This window comes from Oryzias latipes, chromosome 9 (genome assembly GCF_053564925.1).
Source record: "Oryzias latipes strain Hd-rR chromosome 9, Olatipes_Hd-rR_3.1".
Taxonomy (NCBI): domain Eukaryota; kingdom Metazoa; phylum Chordata; class Actinopteri; order Beloniformes; family Adrianichthyidae; genus Oryzias; species Oryzias latipes.
Genome location: NC_136245.1, coordinates 10,419,032 through 10,436,859, shown reverse-complemented (window position 1 = coordinate 10,436,859; position 17,828 = coordinate 10,419,032). Strand labels below are relative to the sequence as shown.

Here is a 17,828-nt window from a genome sequence, read left to right as displayed (position 1 = left end):
AAGCTATTTAAAAATACATGTTTATTAGGGATGGGCATTGAAATGACTGTCACTATCAATAAATACCAAAAATATCTAAGCCCACTGCATAACTTAGATTAGGAGAGAAGCCTATTAAGGAAATAAATTACATTTTAACCAGCTGCATTCTTCAGATTATGAAGATAAAAACTAACCTGATGTTTTGAAAGACCTTGAATGGATTTTTTTGTTATCAAAAATAATATTTCACAACCAATCATAATCTTAAAGCTTTACTTAGCTTGTTAAAAAATATATATTTTCAATGTATTGTTGCCTTAGGGTCCAAACACCCGGATGAGCAATGAGATAAGAAAGATAAATACATTTAAACAAATCCAGAGAATCACACAAAGCTTTGATGCCTCAATGCAAATGCCTGTTTGGATAAATGATTTTTGTTTTTAAGTAACTATAAATTACTCTGCTACAGAAAAAACTGGTGTTTTCACCTGAAACGTTTTGATCTCATCCAGTAACAACGGTTTCCTAAAACTGTGGCATACGATCCCCGTCATCGATTCAAGGAAAAACAGCTGACACAGAAAATAATATATTTCATCCAAAAATTCTATATTTGTATATCTGTAGAAGATCAAACTAAAGAAACTTAACATTTTTGTCAATTATTGTTTGCACAAAAAATGCTCTTTGGCTTATTTGTTGTAAAGGAGCACACAGTTTTTATATGTACTTTAGTTGATATCAAGAAAATCATCCTCCATGTTGACATGATGACGAGCCGCTGAAGGACAGCAGCAGACAGGAGTTGAAGGACAGGTGTTGCAGAAAGGCACAGTGGGTCTCATTTTTCTTGACTTTAATCCTGCAGGTTGAACTGGAAAGAACTGGTCCTCCATTTATTTGCATCACTGTCCAGCATGGTGCGCTCTGTGAAGGTGACATTCCCTTCTGCATCTATAAGAATGACTGTATTGGTCCTAAGTGGGCAGATTGACAAAAAATGTGATCATTCATTTCACGGAATCAAGACAGCTGTTGTATTTTCAATTGAATGAAGCAAAAGGGCAAGCTTGTGTGACAGGCGCCAGAAGTGGAGACAAACATGATAAAATTAGAGTGGACTATCGTTAGAAGACACTGACCTTGTGCCGTAATTAGGGGTGCGGACAAACACAGATGACAAAGCTTCGATCAGTGGCTTACTGTAAAAACTTCCATGGCTTTCCAAAATTGGATCAGGTATATTCCTGTCAAAAAAGGAGAGAAAAAATGCTGAGAAAGGATTTTCCTCACTTTTTAATAATGTCTGGTGTCTGCAAGCTGACAGGAAGGACTCCAGGAAATTACTTTACTAGGTCAAAACAAAGTCACTTCTAAGTGCAATGTAAAGGAGATGCAAAACTTTTATATTCAAGAAAAACTAGTTGGGATAAATGCAAGTGTGATTTGATTTGGGGGAGATTGAATGAGCTCTGCATCACTCACAGCTCTTCATTATTAAGGACAGTGAGCAGCTCCTGCACCAGTCCGTCACAGGACAGAGACTGGTCATTGACGATGTTGGTAAAGTGCTGCTTGCCTTGCAGCAGCTTCTTCCATGGAGTGTCCAGCAGAGAATTACTTAAACCATAGATTCCTGCTAAGGAACACACAAAAATATATGATTAAAAAAGAAGCCTCATTAGTCAAATTTGCTTGTGTTCTTTTTGCTGCATCTTTCAGCTAAGGACACCATCTTCAAACATTATCAACACTGAAATGTCAGACTTACTTTAATAGGCCAAAAGCAGAGAAAGGAGATGATTGTGAAAAGGATAGGTTTCTACAGCAACCATAATAAAAAAAAAAAATGCAGACCTGGATTTAGACGGATGGGTTCGGGGCTCCCTCTGTTTCCATAGTAACACAGTGTGTCTTGTTTGGCTCTGAATAAAAAGCATTGGGGAAAATTAGACCTTACATTTTAGGTAATTAAACATGTTTATGCCCAGATATGAATTATATGTCAAGAGTTATTGCACGTCTATGCCAATGGAGTAATTGCAGCTACAGCAATAACTGTGTTTACAAGAAAATTCAGTGGGATATGTTTACAAATGAGGCCTGGGGGTAGAAAAAAGAAATGTGAGCAGACCAGTAAATACCATATTTGGCACAACAAATGGATTTCTCTCTCTTAAGACCAGGAAAAAGAACTAAAAAGATTGTTTGATTTCAGGAACCCACTAAACATGAAAAAAAACCAAAGACCCGATCACTGTGCTGAACTAAAAGGGCAGGTGTAATACTTCAGAAAAATCACAGATGCAAGCATTATTTTACTTCCGCAGACCTATCTGGTCATGCCACCAGAGATCCCTCCCAAAACCTTTACATAGAAGATGTCCCTTTTAAAAACACCTATGCAACATCTAGAGGAATAGGTTATGGCTTTAGCACGCTGCGTGATCAATTATGACCAAATCCGTGTCATCCAGCTTTAAAGACCCACTCCAATGAAAATGTGAGTTTTTAACATGTTCTTGTGGCATATTTCTGATGATGGAGGACATATATTTAAATAAAATATAAGTTCAAAATTGCACTTCTGGATATTTCTTTATTCAAATGTTGTGAATCACGACAGGAAAAAAAGCAGGTGGAAAAGTTTGTTTTTGTGATGTAGAAAATACACTGGGTGGGCCACAAGCTCCCTGCTCTGCTCTGCTCTGCTCCATTCTGATGCATCCACTCATAGTTTTGTTGCAACAGTAATGTTAGGTAGGAGCTGTAAGATAGCTTGAAAGCATGTAAACAGAGAGCTCAGTTGTTAGTGACTGAAAGAAAGTGGATGCAGACTTGCTCTGTGCCAACATTCCCGCCCACAACTATAAGGTGAATAATTAATGAAGTACTGGTGCTCTGCAGGTTTTTTGATTTTGGCTAAAAACAGCATAATCAGAAATAAAAGACCAGTATGAACGTTTTTGCAATTGATGATTGGACCGTGACTTTAAATGTGTTCTTACTAAGAGCTTGAAAGGCAAGATAAGTTGGGCTAAAAGCAGACAGACGTTTTTCAAAGAAACCTTCAAAACAAAAGCAGGTGGCATAATTTTGTTGACTCCACATTAAAGCATAAAACAGTGAATTTAATGTTAAAAAAACCGTAAATTTGGTAATTTTTTTAGACAATACAAGTATTTATCCAGTTTGTTTTTATAGCAAAATGTGTTTTATTTTCTAATTCCACATTTTTTCCAGTTAAGCATCCAGACATTGGTAATTGTATTCTGAAAACCCAAATTTCTTGAAAGGAAGAAATCTGATTATTTGATTCATATTTCAAAGAAAAGGATGGTCTAAAATCAGTTGTTAAATATTAAATCTAAAATAACAAGGACCCTATAATACCTGAATTCTAATGTGCTTAGAAAAGGTTTTACTAAAAGCATCTGATCATGTAGTTTTCTTTGTGCATGTTCATATAAAAAAAAACAAATCAAAAGAAAGGAAATGAAGAGGGTGGAGTGCTGGAATATGGGGAGAGAATAGATCAACAGGAAATCTTCAAAGCCGGTGAATAATAAGAAGAAGAAAAAAAGGAAATTCAAGACCATCATCTTCTGTTCTATACTCAAACCCAGACACTGGCTGTGCTCCTGTGGTGAAAATGAACACAGCAGTGAGTGTAGCCGCTGCCTCTACAATAGCTGTTCAATGAGAAGCAGATGTAACCCGAGAGGATATGTAAGCTGTAGAGCTTGCATTGGTGAGCAAACACAATACCTGAAATACGTTTTTATATTTACCTGAGTTCTGAAACCACAATATCCTGAAGGATCTGGTGTCTGTGTTTACACTTTTTTAAACTTTGTATCAGATTGACTTCAGAGGCTTTGGGGCAGAAAGTTGCCATTTGAAACTGGCCAGAGAGTTTGAAGACGGTGCATTGGGTGGAATTGGGCTGAGATGAAGAAACGGTAAGGGTTTGAGACAACTGGGCAAAGAAAGAGCAAACGTAGAAGAGTCGAAACAGTTTTTTTTCTCTCTAGTTTTCCAGTAGAAAAGCAATCGCTCTGCTGGCTGGTTTTAAAGAGTTCTCCAAACAGAGGTCCCAAAGACATTTGCAAGCAATCTGCAGGTATTTTGTTGGGTAGGAAAAGACTAAAGTCTTCTTTAGTTGAATTTTTCTGCAAAACAATTCTCAACACATTGTACAGAGCTTTTCTACCCAGTGGTACTAAAAATGCTTTTACATGGCTTCCATTCCCAGACCTCGTCATACACCTATTACGCAACCCACTGGAGCATCTTGTCCAAGGACACTTTAATATGCTGTAGCAGGTATTAAACCCCTGACCCACGGCTGAGAAACAACTCCTCTATCTCCACAGCTTCCCTAACAAGTATTCTAGTCCCAAGATGATTTATAAATTATTCATGTTATTTGCACTGAAGTGATTTTAAAGGGTTTTCAGTAAAGAAATGTAAACATTGACTGTATAAGAGAACTGGACTGAGCGAGTGCAAAGCCACACATAGAAAATGTTGGAGCCAAATGACAGCGATTGGTCCGAGTCGGTCTGAGTCAACGATTCTATGGCAACAACTGTCACCAATCAGGAGTAAGCTTGTTGGAAGTCCACACCCCTTCCACTGAAAGCGGGCTCGAGAGACCATCAATCAAACATTGAGGTGGGCACTACATGCTTTTATCAAAGCATTTGATTGGCCAGTTCATAACATTAATAACTTGTAATAAAATAAAAAAATAGGATTAGCAAGAACATGTTAAAATAGGAAGTAGAGAAAGAATGTTTATACTGACAAATAGAATGAATAGGTAACAGCTGTTTATTTTTCTATAGAAGTCTATGGGATTTTGGCTTCTTGAAACCACCAGGTACAGTATTTCCTTTAGAAACGCGAGAGGTTATTCAGTCCAGTTCTCTTGTACAATCAATGAACTTAAGGCTGAGAAAGTGGTCATTGTAAAAAATTCTTCTCAACATTTGGTTTACATCATATATATTTACCTTTCTCTTTATTTAAACCAAAGCCTAATCATCCCAAAGATGATCCAGGCTGTTAAAGTTAAAGGTCACTTCTTTGGGAACAAAACAATCAGTTGGACGAGTTAGTAAAGTTGATTAGGCTCTGTCAGTTTACTGGTGGCTCAATACACTGAAAGTTGCATTTCGTGTTGGGGGGGGGGGGGGGGGGGGGGGCTTTTACGTTTTCTCTTTCCATAGTAAGAAATATTAATAGTGAGTGGAGACTATTGACTGTATACAAGACAAGAATACAAGAAATTTGCAACTAAATTGACTTAATTTTGTTGGAGCTGGAAGTAAGTCTTTTTCTATGGGTGACGTCAGACTCTCTTGGTCCTGTTCTCAGATACAGTCAATGGTGGAAACCAAATCCTCAAGAAGATTGAAAGAAAAAGAAAAAAAAACATGACTTTTGTTCATTTTTAGATATACAGTACAGACCAAACGTTTGGACTGTACTGTATTAATCTTTAAAGACATTGGTCACCCCTTAAAAGCTTAAATATGCTGTTGATTCCACAGCACTTAGTTTGAAATACATTGTGCTATAAGTTGTATTTTATGTAATGTTATAAAAATGTGGTCAACTGAAGTTACGACTGTTATTTACTACATAAATCTACAGAAATAATTTTTAAGCAAAGATTTTTGCAGAATTTGACAGCGAATAACCGGTATGCATTTTAGAGATAAAGTCAACATGTTGGTGAAGCTGTTGACTCCCCGCTTATTAAGAAATATTAAAGAAGAAATAAGTGCCAAAACAAGTGCAAAATGTGTTTTCATATAGGTTTGGGCTTACTTTTATAGTCTTGTTATTTCTTTCATTCATTTGATTCAGAACATCAGCACAAAGAACATCAACATTTGCAAAATGTTCCTTTAAAAGTATCATCTGGAAAAGGAGAAGAATTTACAGAGGAAGTTTTCTTTCCCCTCTTTTAATGAACTTAAATATTGCAGAGGTTTTTGCCTTTAATTGAAATTGTTTTTTGCTGAATACAGACCGGAACATTCTCATTCATTCCATTACAGCAAAATTACTTCTGATGTCTTTTTGTCTGATGCTAACACGTTTAATCATATAGTGGCTAAATGAGTCAAATCTAGACTCTCTGATTCTAAAAAAACAAAGATATTATAATGCTGGTAAGAGTGGCTTAATTTTTTTTTGGGAAATGGGAGTCTATTTTTATTTTTTTCATTCATTCATTTTCTATTCTGTTTAGTCCCTTTCGGGGTCACAGGGCTGCCGGAGCCTATTCCGGCCACTTGTGGGCGAAGGCAGGGGAGTTTATTAGCAAACAAATAACACGTAATTATGACTGGTTAAAATAGGTAAAATACTACCACAGATAGTTAAAATTCTAAGAGTTTTAAGATCTTTCCATGCCACTTTAGAAAAGCCTGTAAGCAGAATACCAAGGTCTCCTATTTGTTAGTCTTTCATCACATTTTGTGAGGCAATAATAGTGAGCCAGTCTTAAACCTGTTTTTAATAAAAGAACTATCTTTTGTTTTGACAGAAAGTAGTTCTGATGGACAAACGGCTGCAAATATATTCATTGAAACAGATGGTGTCTGGGCTTTGGCTATGTAGAAAGAATAACAAAACCGGGAGCAAAAATTGAAGTTAGAGGAAAGTCATTACAGAGTCTGGGGAGCATCAATTAGATCCTATCTGAAATCATTGTTTAAATATGTAGAACTTCAGCTCTCAAAAGAAAAGCCTCAACGTAATATTTGGGGAAGTGAAGGTCATCAGTACCAGAATCAGACATTCTGCAGTATTTTACTGCACGTCTCTTATATGCAGTCAGGATGATATGACATGGCCAACCCTGACTTAATAGACAGAGAGGAAACATCCTAACCCCCTTACCACTACTAATAGACGTTTCTGGTTACAGATGAGTGAGAAACCCTATAAAGCACCCTCCGTCATCCAATATGTAGCTATTGATTCAAAAAGAGAAAGGAATCCTCCTTGTCTAGGTACAGCTGGACGCTGTAGGGGAAAACACATTGACAGATTTTTTTACCTGATAACGTGGTTATTGTAGCTGCTTAATTGAAAAATGTGTTTCCATTAGGAAAAAAATGTCAATACAAAATTACATTTAAAACAGAGTTTATGATTGAGTTTTCTGTTTGGCCACTAACAATGCTAGTACTGGTAAATAGAGGAGTAAATCACGGGCCATCCATCCATCCATCTTCCTCCGCTTATCCGGAACCGGGTCGCAGCGGCAGCAGACTGAGCAGAGATTCCCAGACTTCCCTCGCCCCAGCCACTTCCTCCAGCTCCTCTGGGGGGAACACAAGGCATTCCCAGGCCAGCCGAGAGATGTAGTCTCTCCAGCATGTCCTGGGTCTTCCCAGGACACGGGCATCCGGACTAGATGCCCGAGCCACCTCAACTGGCTCCTTTCGATGTGGAGGAGAAGCGGTTCTACTCCGAGTGGCCGAGCTTCTCACCTTATCTCTAAGGGAGCTCCCCGCCTCCCTGCGGAAGAAGCTCATTTCAGCCGCTTGTATTCGGGACCTCGTTCTTTCGGTCATGACCCATAGCTCATGACCATAGGTGAGTATTGGAACGAAGATCGACCGGTAAATTCAGAGCTTTGCTTTTCGGCTCAGCTCTCTCTTCACCACAACGGGCCGATACAGCGACCGCATAACTACGGACGCCGCTCCGGTCCGCCTGTCGATCTCACGCTCCGGTCTTCCCTCACTCGTGAACAAGACCCCCAGATATTTAAACTCCTCCACCTGGGGCAGGGAGACTCCACCCACCGAGAGATGGCAGACTACTTTTCTCCGGTCTAAATCACGGGGCCATCAGACATAAATAAATAAAAAATTGCTGTCAGCTAATCATCCTTGCCATGAATTACATCACTTGATTAACATGCAGAATAGCCAATCGAACATCCTCTGATACATAAGTCGCCAGATATGGAGTTTTTCTTACTCCTAAACCTTAGAGAGGTGTGAGCGCTCAGCTCCAGACTCATAACCGTGGATTTAGCCGCTAGCGTGCCAAATATTTTCTCGGCAGGTCAAAAAGGACCTTGAACAGAAGGCACATGGAATGTCTTTGTTGTCAGCACGTCATGTGCTGGGGCGTAGACATAACAACCACCAACACATGGGTCCAATTCAACAAGCTGTTGAAGAAAAAATGACAGAAGAACTTTAAGAAGAACACAGGCCTACAGCTAGGCCCGTAGGACCATTTGGCGCTGGTCATTTGTAAAGTAGCTCGCTTGCCAAAAAAGTGTGGGCACCCCTGCTATAGAAGCTTGAGCCACTTCACAATAAAGTGATTGGTGAGAAAAACGTCCGGAATGAGAAAATCAGCGAGTAGAGATGTGAGCTGATTTATGGAAGTACTCAACAGTAGGGTTGGGCGATGTCCCTTAAATTGGCCGTTGACGATGTTTGCTGTCAACCATCGGGATGGACGATGACATTGTCGGGGGGGGGGGTATTTTTACATTTTTCGTTCTTATATAACTGCTATTCGTTTTTTTGCTTTTTTCTTTTTATTTCCCAACTAATGACTCATCCGCGATGATCCAGTATAAACTGAGGGAAGTGACTTTAACAAAAAAAGTAACAAACAAAATAGAAAAGAAGTAGTCCGCTCCCGCACTTCCGGGGGAATGCGGACTTACAGCTTTGTGTTTGATGGGAAGGGGGGGGGGTACATGAGCGGTATGTGTGGAAGATTTAAGACTGCGATCCGTCCCGCAGCGCTAGGGGTACAAGCAACCGAACTCAGAACCGGGTCTAAAAGTGTGTGTCCGAGCACAGCTCGGATCGTCAGCACACACAGCGGTTTGAGCTTCAAACGCAGAAATGTCGCTCAGTCCTTAGAAAACATTCAAACAATCACGCGGATTTGTGTTTCCAGTCGTGTCCCGACTAAATAAAGGCTGATGTTATTCCCAGCATGCAGCGCCACCCAAAGCTAATGTTGTTAGCCCGTGTTAGCATACTGCTAATCCTGGCTTCGTTCAGAAAAAGCACTGACCACACGGATTAAAATTCAAATGATGAGCGAACAGGTGTTTCATAATAACCGTAACATTATTAAAAGCACGTTTAGAAGATCATCTCGTAGTTTACCGAGCTGACATGTTAATGTATATAGCCGCTCGGCGCTGTTTAACAATGTTTTGTACTGAATTGTTACATTCAATAAAGTTTGAAAAAAAAAGCCGCTCGGCGGAATTTATATCCTTCCGGTTTTCAAACCCTACTGCGCATGTGCGAATGATTTATTCCGACGGAAAGTGTGACCTTAGTGAACGTTTTTATATTCTGAAAACATTTTTCTGGGCCCATGTACACGGTTGGATTCTAATCCGACCATTGATCCCATCAAGATATTTTGCACATGTAACCGCGGCTTATGGTGTCGAAGCGCAACGTGGCGGGGGCGTGGCATCACGACGGTGGTCTCTCCATCAGGATGTCAGTCACCCATCACGATGGACGATGATATCGGCACAACCCTACTCAACAGTGTCACACAAATGAGATGAGCTACTTCTGGTTATGAGGAAGTTTCAGTTAGCTTTCCTGTAGCAGTTGAAGTTTTCAGATTGAAAGGGACAGATTTTATTCTTCCAATATTTATACATGAGATAAAAAAAATCAGAATAAGAGAGTCTGATTAAAAAAAAGATGAAGTTTGTTAGTTTGTTAGTATAAATACAAGGATGTTAACCCCCTCCAAGGCTGCAGAGTTATATTATGTCATCGTCAAGCTAAAATAAAAGTTTTTTTTTCCAAGTTGTCCATCTGCCAATGTAGTTACCAATAAAAAACAGTCATTGACATTTAGACATATTTTTAATCAGAATTTTATAATACAGAGTGAAAATGAAAGATGAATTTATCTTATAGTTCCTTCCTTTCTGAATCACCTCAGATATTTCATATAGTTAGCTCTGATTCTTTATTTTGTCATCTTTTCATAGGTTGGTGAAGGACACCCCTCCTCTGCCTTTGTCTCACTGATGCATTCACAGGACAGGAGGGTTAGAGCCGGTTTTCATTCTGATCAAGCCTACTGCTCCTCGCCGACAGGCATCAACGCCCATGTCCATGCTGCGGTCAACCAGGACTTCCACCCTGACAAATATCTTTGACCCGACCTTGATTTTATTTTCCTTAGTTGACCATTAATTCAGTCAAATAGACAAGTGAGAGAAAAAGGAAGAGCAATTTGCAATAATTACTGCACTTAAAATGTATTCCTCTACAGCTCTGAAGTACAACCTGCTTTTGAATTTTAATACCATCATGTTGTCAGTTCAGCTTAGTGCAAGAAAATGTATTCTTTTTTGTAATTCTCCTCCTTCTGCTTGCCAACAAACTGCAGCTAAGAAGCTGTTTTATGATTTCATTCAAAGAGGGAAAAAAGCTTCAAGACGGGAGGTTTCAGAGCAGCTTCTCCCTACAATCTTTTTTGCAATGAAATTGTAGAAAAATAGCTTTAAAGCAGACGCCTGCTTTTTGCAGTACAATGGTCATGGTAAGAGAGGGCCACGCATGCAAGGGACTTCTGCACACCTTTCACTCACTTGAAATCTGCTGTGATGAGGTTGAAGCCGTTGTAGAGGTGTCCCTCTGTGGAAACCTTCTTCAGGTACGAGTAGCTGTCTAAATCCTTCTCCATAAGGTAGTTGGACACTAGAAACCCTGCAGGTGAGAAGATTCAAGCAAACATTTGATATAAAAAAGGCTTAATGGAGAAATAACAGTGGATTCAAAGTATATAATTAGAAAATGCAATGCAGTACCTCTCCCTGCTGCATCAGAGTTTTGATTTCCTTCCATATAATTTGTGAGTGCAGCCAGCTTGCCTCTTTTGTTGATCCCCAGCCATGACCCACCTTCTTTTCCACACTCCTGATCCAGTCCTGACAGACAGAGAACACTTTATTTCGTCTTTTTTAAAGTGTTTAGTGAATAATTATGGAAAAAGTGAATTTACATGAGTCACTCATTTTTCAGAGCAACCTCTGGGGCTTTATTTTGCTAAAACTATGCACTTTTCTATTTGCCTTCTTCTTTATGATATTCCCACATTCCCTGCTGATCAATGGAGACAGCCCCTTGTTACAGAGATGCTGACCAATCGAGCTAAACTGTTTTACTCCTGAGGGAGGCTTGATAGTCAAATTCCACTGGGAGCAATTGCTTACTTCCCTTCTCGTCATGCTACATCTCCTTCACGACCCTGGCGCTGCCCTCCACCCACTCTCCTGCCCCACTGGTCCCAGCTCGGAAGATAAGGCAGCCCCATTTATTCCTGCCACATCACATAAAAGCAGCCATCAATTAAAGAGCCACGAGTGGAGTTGTGACCCCTCTATTACAGAGCCAAAAGGAGACTGATGAACAATGAGGCTGTATCTGTGTTTCCTCCTGCAGAAGGAGAAAAGGACGATTGATTGCTTCAGCTAAGCTATGGTGTGTATTAGGCATCATATAGCTCACTGTAAATCTGTGGTGGAAGAGAAGAATACCTGCTGCAAGGTCCAGATGTGAAGGTATTCAAACCCCCCTCTGAAATTCTAATCATCAAACTGAGATGATAGTTTCAGGTGTTGTTTAAAGTCCCACATCGATCATCTTTTGATCTATTGTAAAAGTGTTTCCAGTGGTTTTTTAATTATGATTATGCTAAATTGTAGCAAAAAAATAAATAAAAAACCTGTGTCATTTTCTAGGTCTAGGACATAGTTTCTGCAGAGCGGCAGGAGATCATTAGAAATTTTCCTCTGTTGTAGGTGGGATTGTCGGTGTGTAGTAAGCCTTCCTTAATTTCCCATCATCCCTTTTTTTAACACTTTCTCCCACTAGCTTACAACTCCTTAACAACCCCAAGCTAACATTACCGCTGCATCAAAAATGGGGAACAATATTGGAGCTATCCAGCCGTAGAGTTTTGAGCCAAATACCAGCTATCAGCTTAGATGAGAAAAAAAAAACACCTTCATGGATTTATTTGTCTGCAAGTTGATGCATTAGAATGGAGCGCAGCGGGGAGCTTGTGGCCTACCGATTGTAGTTTGTAACAACTACAAGCTTTATCAAATGCCATGATTTGATTAAAGAAATATTTAGAAACAGAGTTTTGATCCTAACTTTCTTTGTACACATCCTTCATCAAAAGAATTACTCTACAGAAACATGTTAAAACACCAAAAACACAGTTTTCATCGAAGTGGGACTTTTAAGTCTGTAACCATGAATGTTAACAAGCAGGAAGTCTTACATCACTAATCTAAGACAGCCACTCACCACTGAGGATCTCCCCGTTGGTTCCCCAGAAATGTGCCACTTTTGATGGTCGGTTGTAGACCTCGTCTCTATTTGCAGCCAAAATTAGTCTAAACAGAAATGAGTGGAGACAAAGTTAGTTTGATGAATTGTAAAGTCTTTTGATCAAACTACATCAAAAAGCATGAAAACTTCTGCTCCTTTTTAAATCTGAGCTCTTGACTGTCAATAAAGGTGGACAAAATAAAAAAATATTACAAATAAAGAATTCAACTTGTGAATAAACTGTGCGTTTTATTGTGGTTTAGAGATGGAAAAGCCTAACAGCACCACCATTTACATCATTTACATTTGCATGTATAAATATCTTAGTTATGTTTGATGTATATGTATATTTTCATATACATATTGTGTGTAGTCTTTTGTTTTTGTTTTGATTGATTGAAACAAACAAAAAAAACAAAAGCAAACAACAGAATAAATTACAGTATATATGAAAGAGCAATGAGGTGAAGTGAGTACATTAAATCACTTTTATGATCGAAAAAAATTAATAAAAAGTTGTCAAAAAGGGATCAAGATCACATTTCCTTATCTGTCACCAAAATGTGTCTAAATATGTGAACTTTGGGTGGATTTTAAATATGCCAAAGAGCTTAAATAAAAAAAATGATGTTAGTAACAGCAATAACATAAGTGGTGTTAAATGTACTGGAAATATTATCTTACATCAGTGTCAAAATGTCAATATTATCTCATTCAGCCCGTGAACCGCCACCTTAACGTGGTGGGGGAGTTTGAGAGCTCGAGTGATCCCAGAAGCTCAGCTGTCGGGGGCTTAAGCCCCTGGTAGGGTCTCCCATGGCAGACATGTCCTGGGTGACGAGCCAGACAAAGAGCGGTTCAGTACCCCCTGATGAAAAGAAAAATCAAGGACCGATTACGTCGCCCGGATTGGCGTCACCGGGGCCCCACTCTGGAGCCAGGCCCGGGGTTGGGGCTCGCAGGCGAGCGCCTGGTGACAAGGGCTCTTCCCACGGGCCCCGGTCGGACATAGCCCGAAGGAGAGACGTGGGACCACTCTCCCATGGGCCCACCACCGTAGGAGACCTCAAAAGGGGCCGGTGCATTGTAGTTTGGGTGGCAGTCGAGGGCGGATGCCTCGGCGACCCAAACCCCGGTCATGGAACTTGGCTTTTGGGACATGGAACGTCACCTCTCTGTGAGGGAAGGAGCCTGAGCTGGTGCGAGAGGTTGAGAGATACCGTCTAGATATAGTCGGGCTCACCTCCACACATAGCCTGGGCTCTGAAACTCAGTCCTTAGAGAGGGGTTGGACTTTCTACCACTCTGGAGTTGCTCAAGGTGAGAGGCGGCAGGCTGGTGTGGGCTTACTCGTGAGCCCCCAGCTCAGCCGCCAAGTGTTGGAGTTCACCCCGGTGGACGAGAGGGTCATGTCCCTCCACCTCCGGGTGGGGGACAGGTCTCTAATTGTGGTTTCGGCTTATGGGCCGAACAGCAGTTTGGAGTACCAGGCCTTCTTGGTGTCCCTCGATGGGGTACTGGAAGTGCCCCAACAGGGGACTCCATTGTCCTCCTGGGGGACTTCAATGCCCACGTGGGCGATGACAGTGGCACCTGGAGGGGCGTGACTGGTAGGAATGCCCCCCCCCCCCTGATCTGAACCCAAGTAGTGTTTTGTTATTGGACTTCTGTGCTCATCATAGTTTGTCCATAACGAACACCATGTTCGAGCACAAGGGTGTCCATCAATACACATGGCATCAGGACACCCTAGGCAGGAGGTCAATGATCGACTTTGTAGTTGTTTCAGGCGACCTTTGGCCTTGTGTCTTGGCGCTCGGGTGAAGAGAGGGGCGGAGCTGTCCACTGATCACTACCTGGTGGTGAGTTGGATTCGCTGGCGGGGAAGGAGGCCGGAAAGACTTAGAAGACCCAAACGTACTGTGAGGGTCTGCTGGGAACGTCTGGCTGAGCCTTCCGTTAGGGAAGTCTTTAACTCCCACATCCGGGAGAACTTCAAACAGGTACCGAGGGAGGTTGGGGACATTGAGTCCGAGTGGACTATGTTTTCCACTTCCATTGTCTCTCCTGCTGCTCGGAGCTGTGGTCGCAAGGTCTCTGGTGCCTGTCGCGGCGGTAACCCCCGAACCTGGTGGTGGACACCGGAAGTAAGGGATGCCGTCAAGCTGAAGAAAGAGTCCTACCAGGCCTGGCTGGCTTGCGGGACTCCAGACGCAGCCGACAGGTATCGGCAGTCTAAGCGAGCTGTGGCCCGGACTGTTATGGAGGCAAAAACTCGGACCTGGGAGGAGTTTGGTGAGGCCATGGAGAAGGACTATCGGTTGGCCTCGAAGAAATTCTGGCAAACCATCCGGCGCCTCAAGAGGGGAATGCAGTTCTCCACAGGCACTGTCTTCAGTGCAGGTGGGGGGCTGTTGACTTTGACTGGGGACATTGTCGGGTGGTGGAAGGAATACTTCGAGGATCTCCTCAATCCCACTGACACGCCTTCTTTTGAAGAAGCAGAGAACAAGGACTTTGGGGTGGGGCTGTCTATTACCCGGGCTGAAGTCACTGAGGTGGTCAACGAGCTCCTTACTGGCAAGTTCCCGGGAGTGGATGAAGTCCGCCCTGAGTACCTCAAGTCTCTGGATGCTGTGGGAGTGTCTTGGCTGACACGTCTCTGCAGCGTCGCGTGGGAGTCGGGAACTGTACCACTGGACTGCCAGACAGGGGTGGTGGTTCCCCTCTTTAAGAAGGGGGACCGGAGGGTGTGTTCCAACTACAGGGGAATTACACTCCTCAGCCTCCCTGGGAAAGTCTATGCCAGGGTACTGGAGAGGAGAGTCCGTCCAATAGTTGAACCTCGGATTCAGGAACAACAGTGCGGTTTCCGCCCTGGTCGTGGAACAGTGGACCAGCTCTATACCCTATCTAGGGTGCTGGAGGGATTGTGGGAGTTCGCTTACCCAGTCCATATGTGTTTTGTTGATTTGGAGAAGGCGTTCGACCGCGTCCCCCGTGGTATCCTGTGGAGGGTGCTCTGGGAGTATGGGGTCCGGGGAGCCTTACTGAGGGCTGTCCGGTCTCTGTATGACCGGAGTAGGAGCTTGGTTCGCATAGCCGGCAGTAAGTCAGACCTGTTCCCGCCATCTCTCGGTGGGTGGAGTCTCCCTGCCCCAGGTGGAGGAGTTTAAATATCTGGGCGTCTTGTTCACGAGTGAGGGAAGACCAGAGTGTGAGATCGACAGGCGGATTGGAGTGGCGTCCGTAGTTATGCGGTCGCTGTATCGGTCCGTTGTGGTGAAGAGAGAGCTGACTGAAAAGCAAAGCTCTCAATTTACCGGTCGATCTTCGTTCCAATACTCACCTATGGTCATGAGCTATGGGTCATGACCGAAAGAACGAGGTCCCGAATACAAGCGGCTGAAATGAGCTTCCTCCGTAGGGTGGCGGGGCGCTCCCTCAGAGATAGGGTGAGAAGCTCGGCCACCCGCGGAGAGCTCGGAGTAGAACCGCTTCTCCTCCACATCAAAAGGAGCCAGTTGAGGTGGCTCGGGCATCTAGTCCGGATGCCTCCTGGACGCCTCCCTGGAGAGGTTTTCCGGGCATGTACTAAAGGGCGGAGGCCCGGGGAAGACCCAGGACACGCTGGAGATTACATCTCTCAGCTGGCCTGGGAATGCCTTGGGGTCCCCCCAGAGGAGCTGGAGGAAGTGGCTGGGGCGAGGGAAGTCTGGGCATCTCTGCTCAGTCTGCTGCCCCCGAGACCCGGTTCCGGATAAGCGGAGGAAGATGGATATCTCATTCAGTTATTTGATGCTCCAGCCATATGTAAAAAAACAAAAACAAACTGTACTTTATCCTTTGCTATTTCTGTTTTTATTACCCTGATAAGCCTGCAACATGAATATTTATGATTAAAAACAGAGAGAAGAGTGTGACCTGGTTTACGATGACTCCCAAACTGGGTGGACACGTTGAGCGCAGCAGCTCCTCTCTGCGACTTCCTCATTCAGGGTAAAGTGAGTGACTAATTACGCTGCAGGTGATTAGCACAGAGAGTCTGCCTCATGACCTGTATAACATCATCACCAACCATTAGACTCTATAGAGACCTAAACTGAGTTTTTTACAGTCATCTATGGAACAATGAAACCCACTGTCACGGGGGAAGCAGGTGTTCACGTTGCAACATGAACTTCACAAAGCTCATTTGTATACATGTGCAGCTATTAAACAAAAGAAACTGTCGTCCTTGCTTAGAGGAAAGAGTAACCTATATTATACGTGCCATTTTTAGAAAACATTACCGTTCTTGCATTTAATTAGACTGTTTTTTTATTTACTGTCTTTTGAAACCAATAATCCTTTACAAATCAGAACCTGATTAGTTCTCTACCAGAAATGTAAATAAAAAACAATTCCATGACTCATTTTACAATTCATCAAGACCTCTCTTGTATTGGGTTTACTGAAGTTTGCAGTCACTTGAGCCTTATAGAATCACCACAGGATTTTAATAAAGTTGATTCTTGGATTTTGCATTAAGACAGTCGTTTGATTCCTCTTTTTATTCCAACCGCCTTGTTCCAGATTGACTGGTGTGATTTGGGATCACCAGTTTCACCTTAGCTTTAGACAGATGGCTTTAAGTTAAACTCTAAAGTATGTTAACACAAAGAAGAAATGGAGTTTAGACTTCAAAACAGCGTCCAAGCATCAAACTACACCATAGATTCTGAGAATCTGTGGGATAGAGTCTTATGGCAGTGAATTAGCTCGGGTATACTTTAAGGCCATTCAATCTTTATGACAACTGGAGAAAGAGAATGTGATGTTACTCATAGAAAATAGTTTACTTCCAGGTCCAACCAAATTAAGTCAATTTAGTCGCGTTTCTTTGCGAAATGGAAGCCGACAGACGTAGTCATATACATTGATTGGTCCGAGTTGGTCTGAGTCAACATTTCTGCCAACTGATGAGTATTTTCCACTCCCATAAGGAACTTTAAGTGAATTGGACTACTAAAAACACATGCTAAAAAGACCATCAGGGACCACGGAGCTTTAGAAGTTCCTTTCAAAACTCAGCAGTGGTCCTCCAGGATGCGTTGTGAGGACACTTCTACTGTGGAACAAACAGATGAGCTGTAATTGTCCTAATAGGGGTTGACCTTGATCTATCAAAGGGTAATGACAGCATGACCAGGGGGGGCTCCGTGAGCCACATTTATTCCTAAAAGAAAAAGCCAACGCAAATGATGCTTTGCAGCATGGAGAAACCATCTGTTATGGGATCCTGAGGGAGCACACAGGCATCTCGGATCCCAGCCACTGTCAGCCAGCTGCATCATGTAAGGAGGCATGAGGAGAGGCAGGGAGGTATCAATGCCAGTCAACATCCTGGCGTTGAGTTTTTGACAAACAAACTGAACAGGAATAATCGAGACTTTACAGCCAAGTGATGGTGAGGCCTTT

The 17,828-nt window shown here is 42.3% G+C and overlaps 1 protein-coding gene across 7 annotated transcripts in view; it reads right to left on the bottom strand.

Moving 5' to 3' along the window:
- Positions 1 to 4: 4 nt before the first annotated feature.
- tango2 (transport and golgi organization 2 homolog (Drosophila)) overlaps positions 5 to 17,828 on the bottom strand; it is a 32,375-nt gene continuing 14,551 nt past the window's right edge. For 4 of the 7 annotated variants that reach the window (XM_020706181.3, XM_078952643.1, XM_078952647.1 and 1 more), the window contains exons 3-9: positions 12,345 to 12,433; positions 10,838 to 10,957; positions 10,619 to 10,736; positions 1,843 to 1,910; positions 1,471 to 1,624; positions 1,128 to 1,232; positions 5 to 962 (exon numbers count right to left, since the gene is read on the bottom strand). In XM_020706181.3, the coding sequence (XP_020561840.1) occupies positions 842 to 962; positions 1,128 to 1,232; positions 1,471 to 1,624; positions 1,843 to 1,910; positions 10,619 to 10,736; positions 10,838 to 10,957; positions 12,345 to 12,433 (775 nt within the window). In that variant the 3' untranslated portion in view covers positions 5 to 841. Of the gene's footprint in view, positions 963 to 1,127; positions 1,233 to 1,470; positions 1,625 to 1,842; positions 1,911 to 10,618; positions 10,737 to 10,837; positions 10,958 to 12,344; positions 12,434 to 13,101; positions 13,199 to 17,828 lie in introns of all 7 variants that reach the window. The other 3 variants (XM_078952644.1, XM_011479520.4, XM_078952645.1) reach the window with 2 other exon arrangements.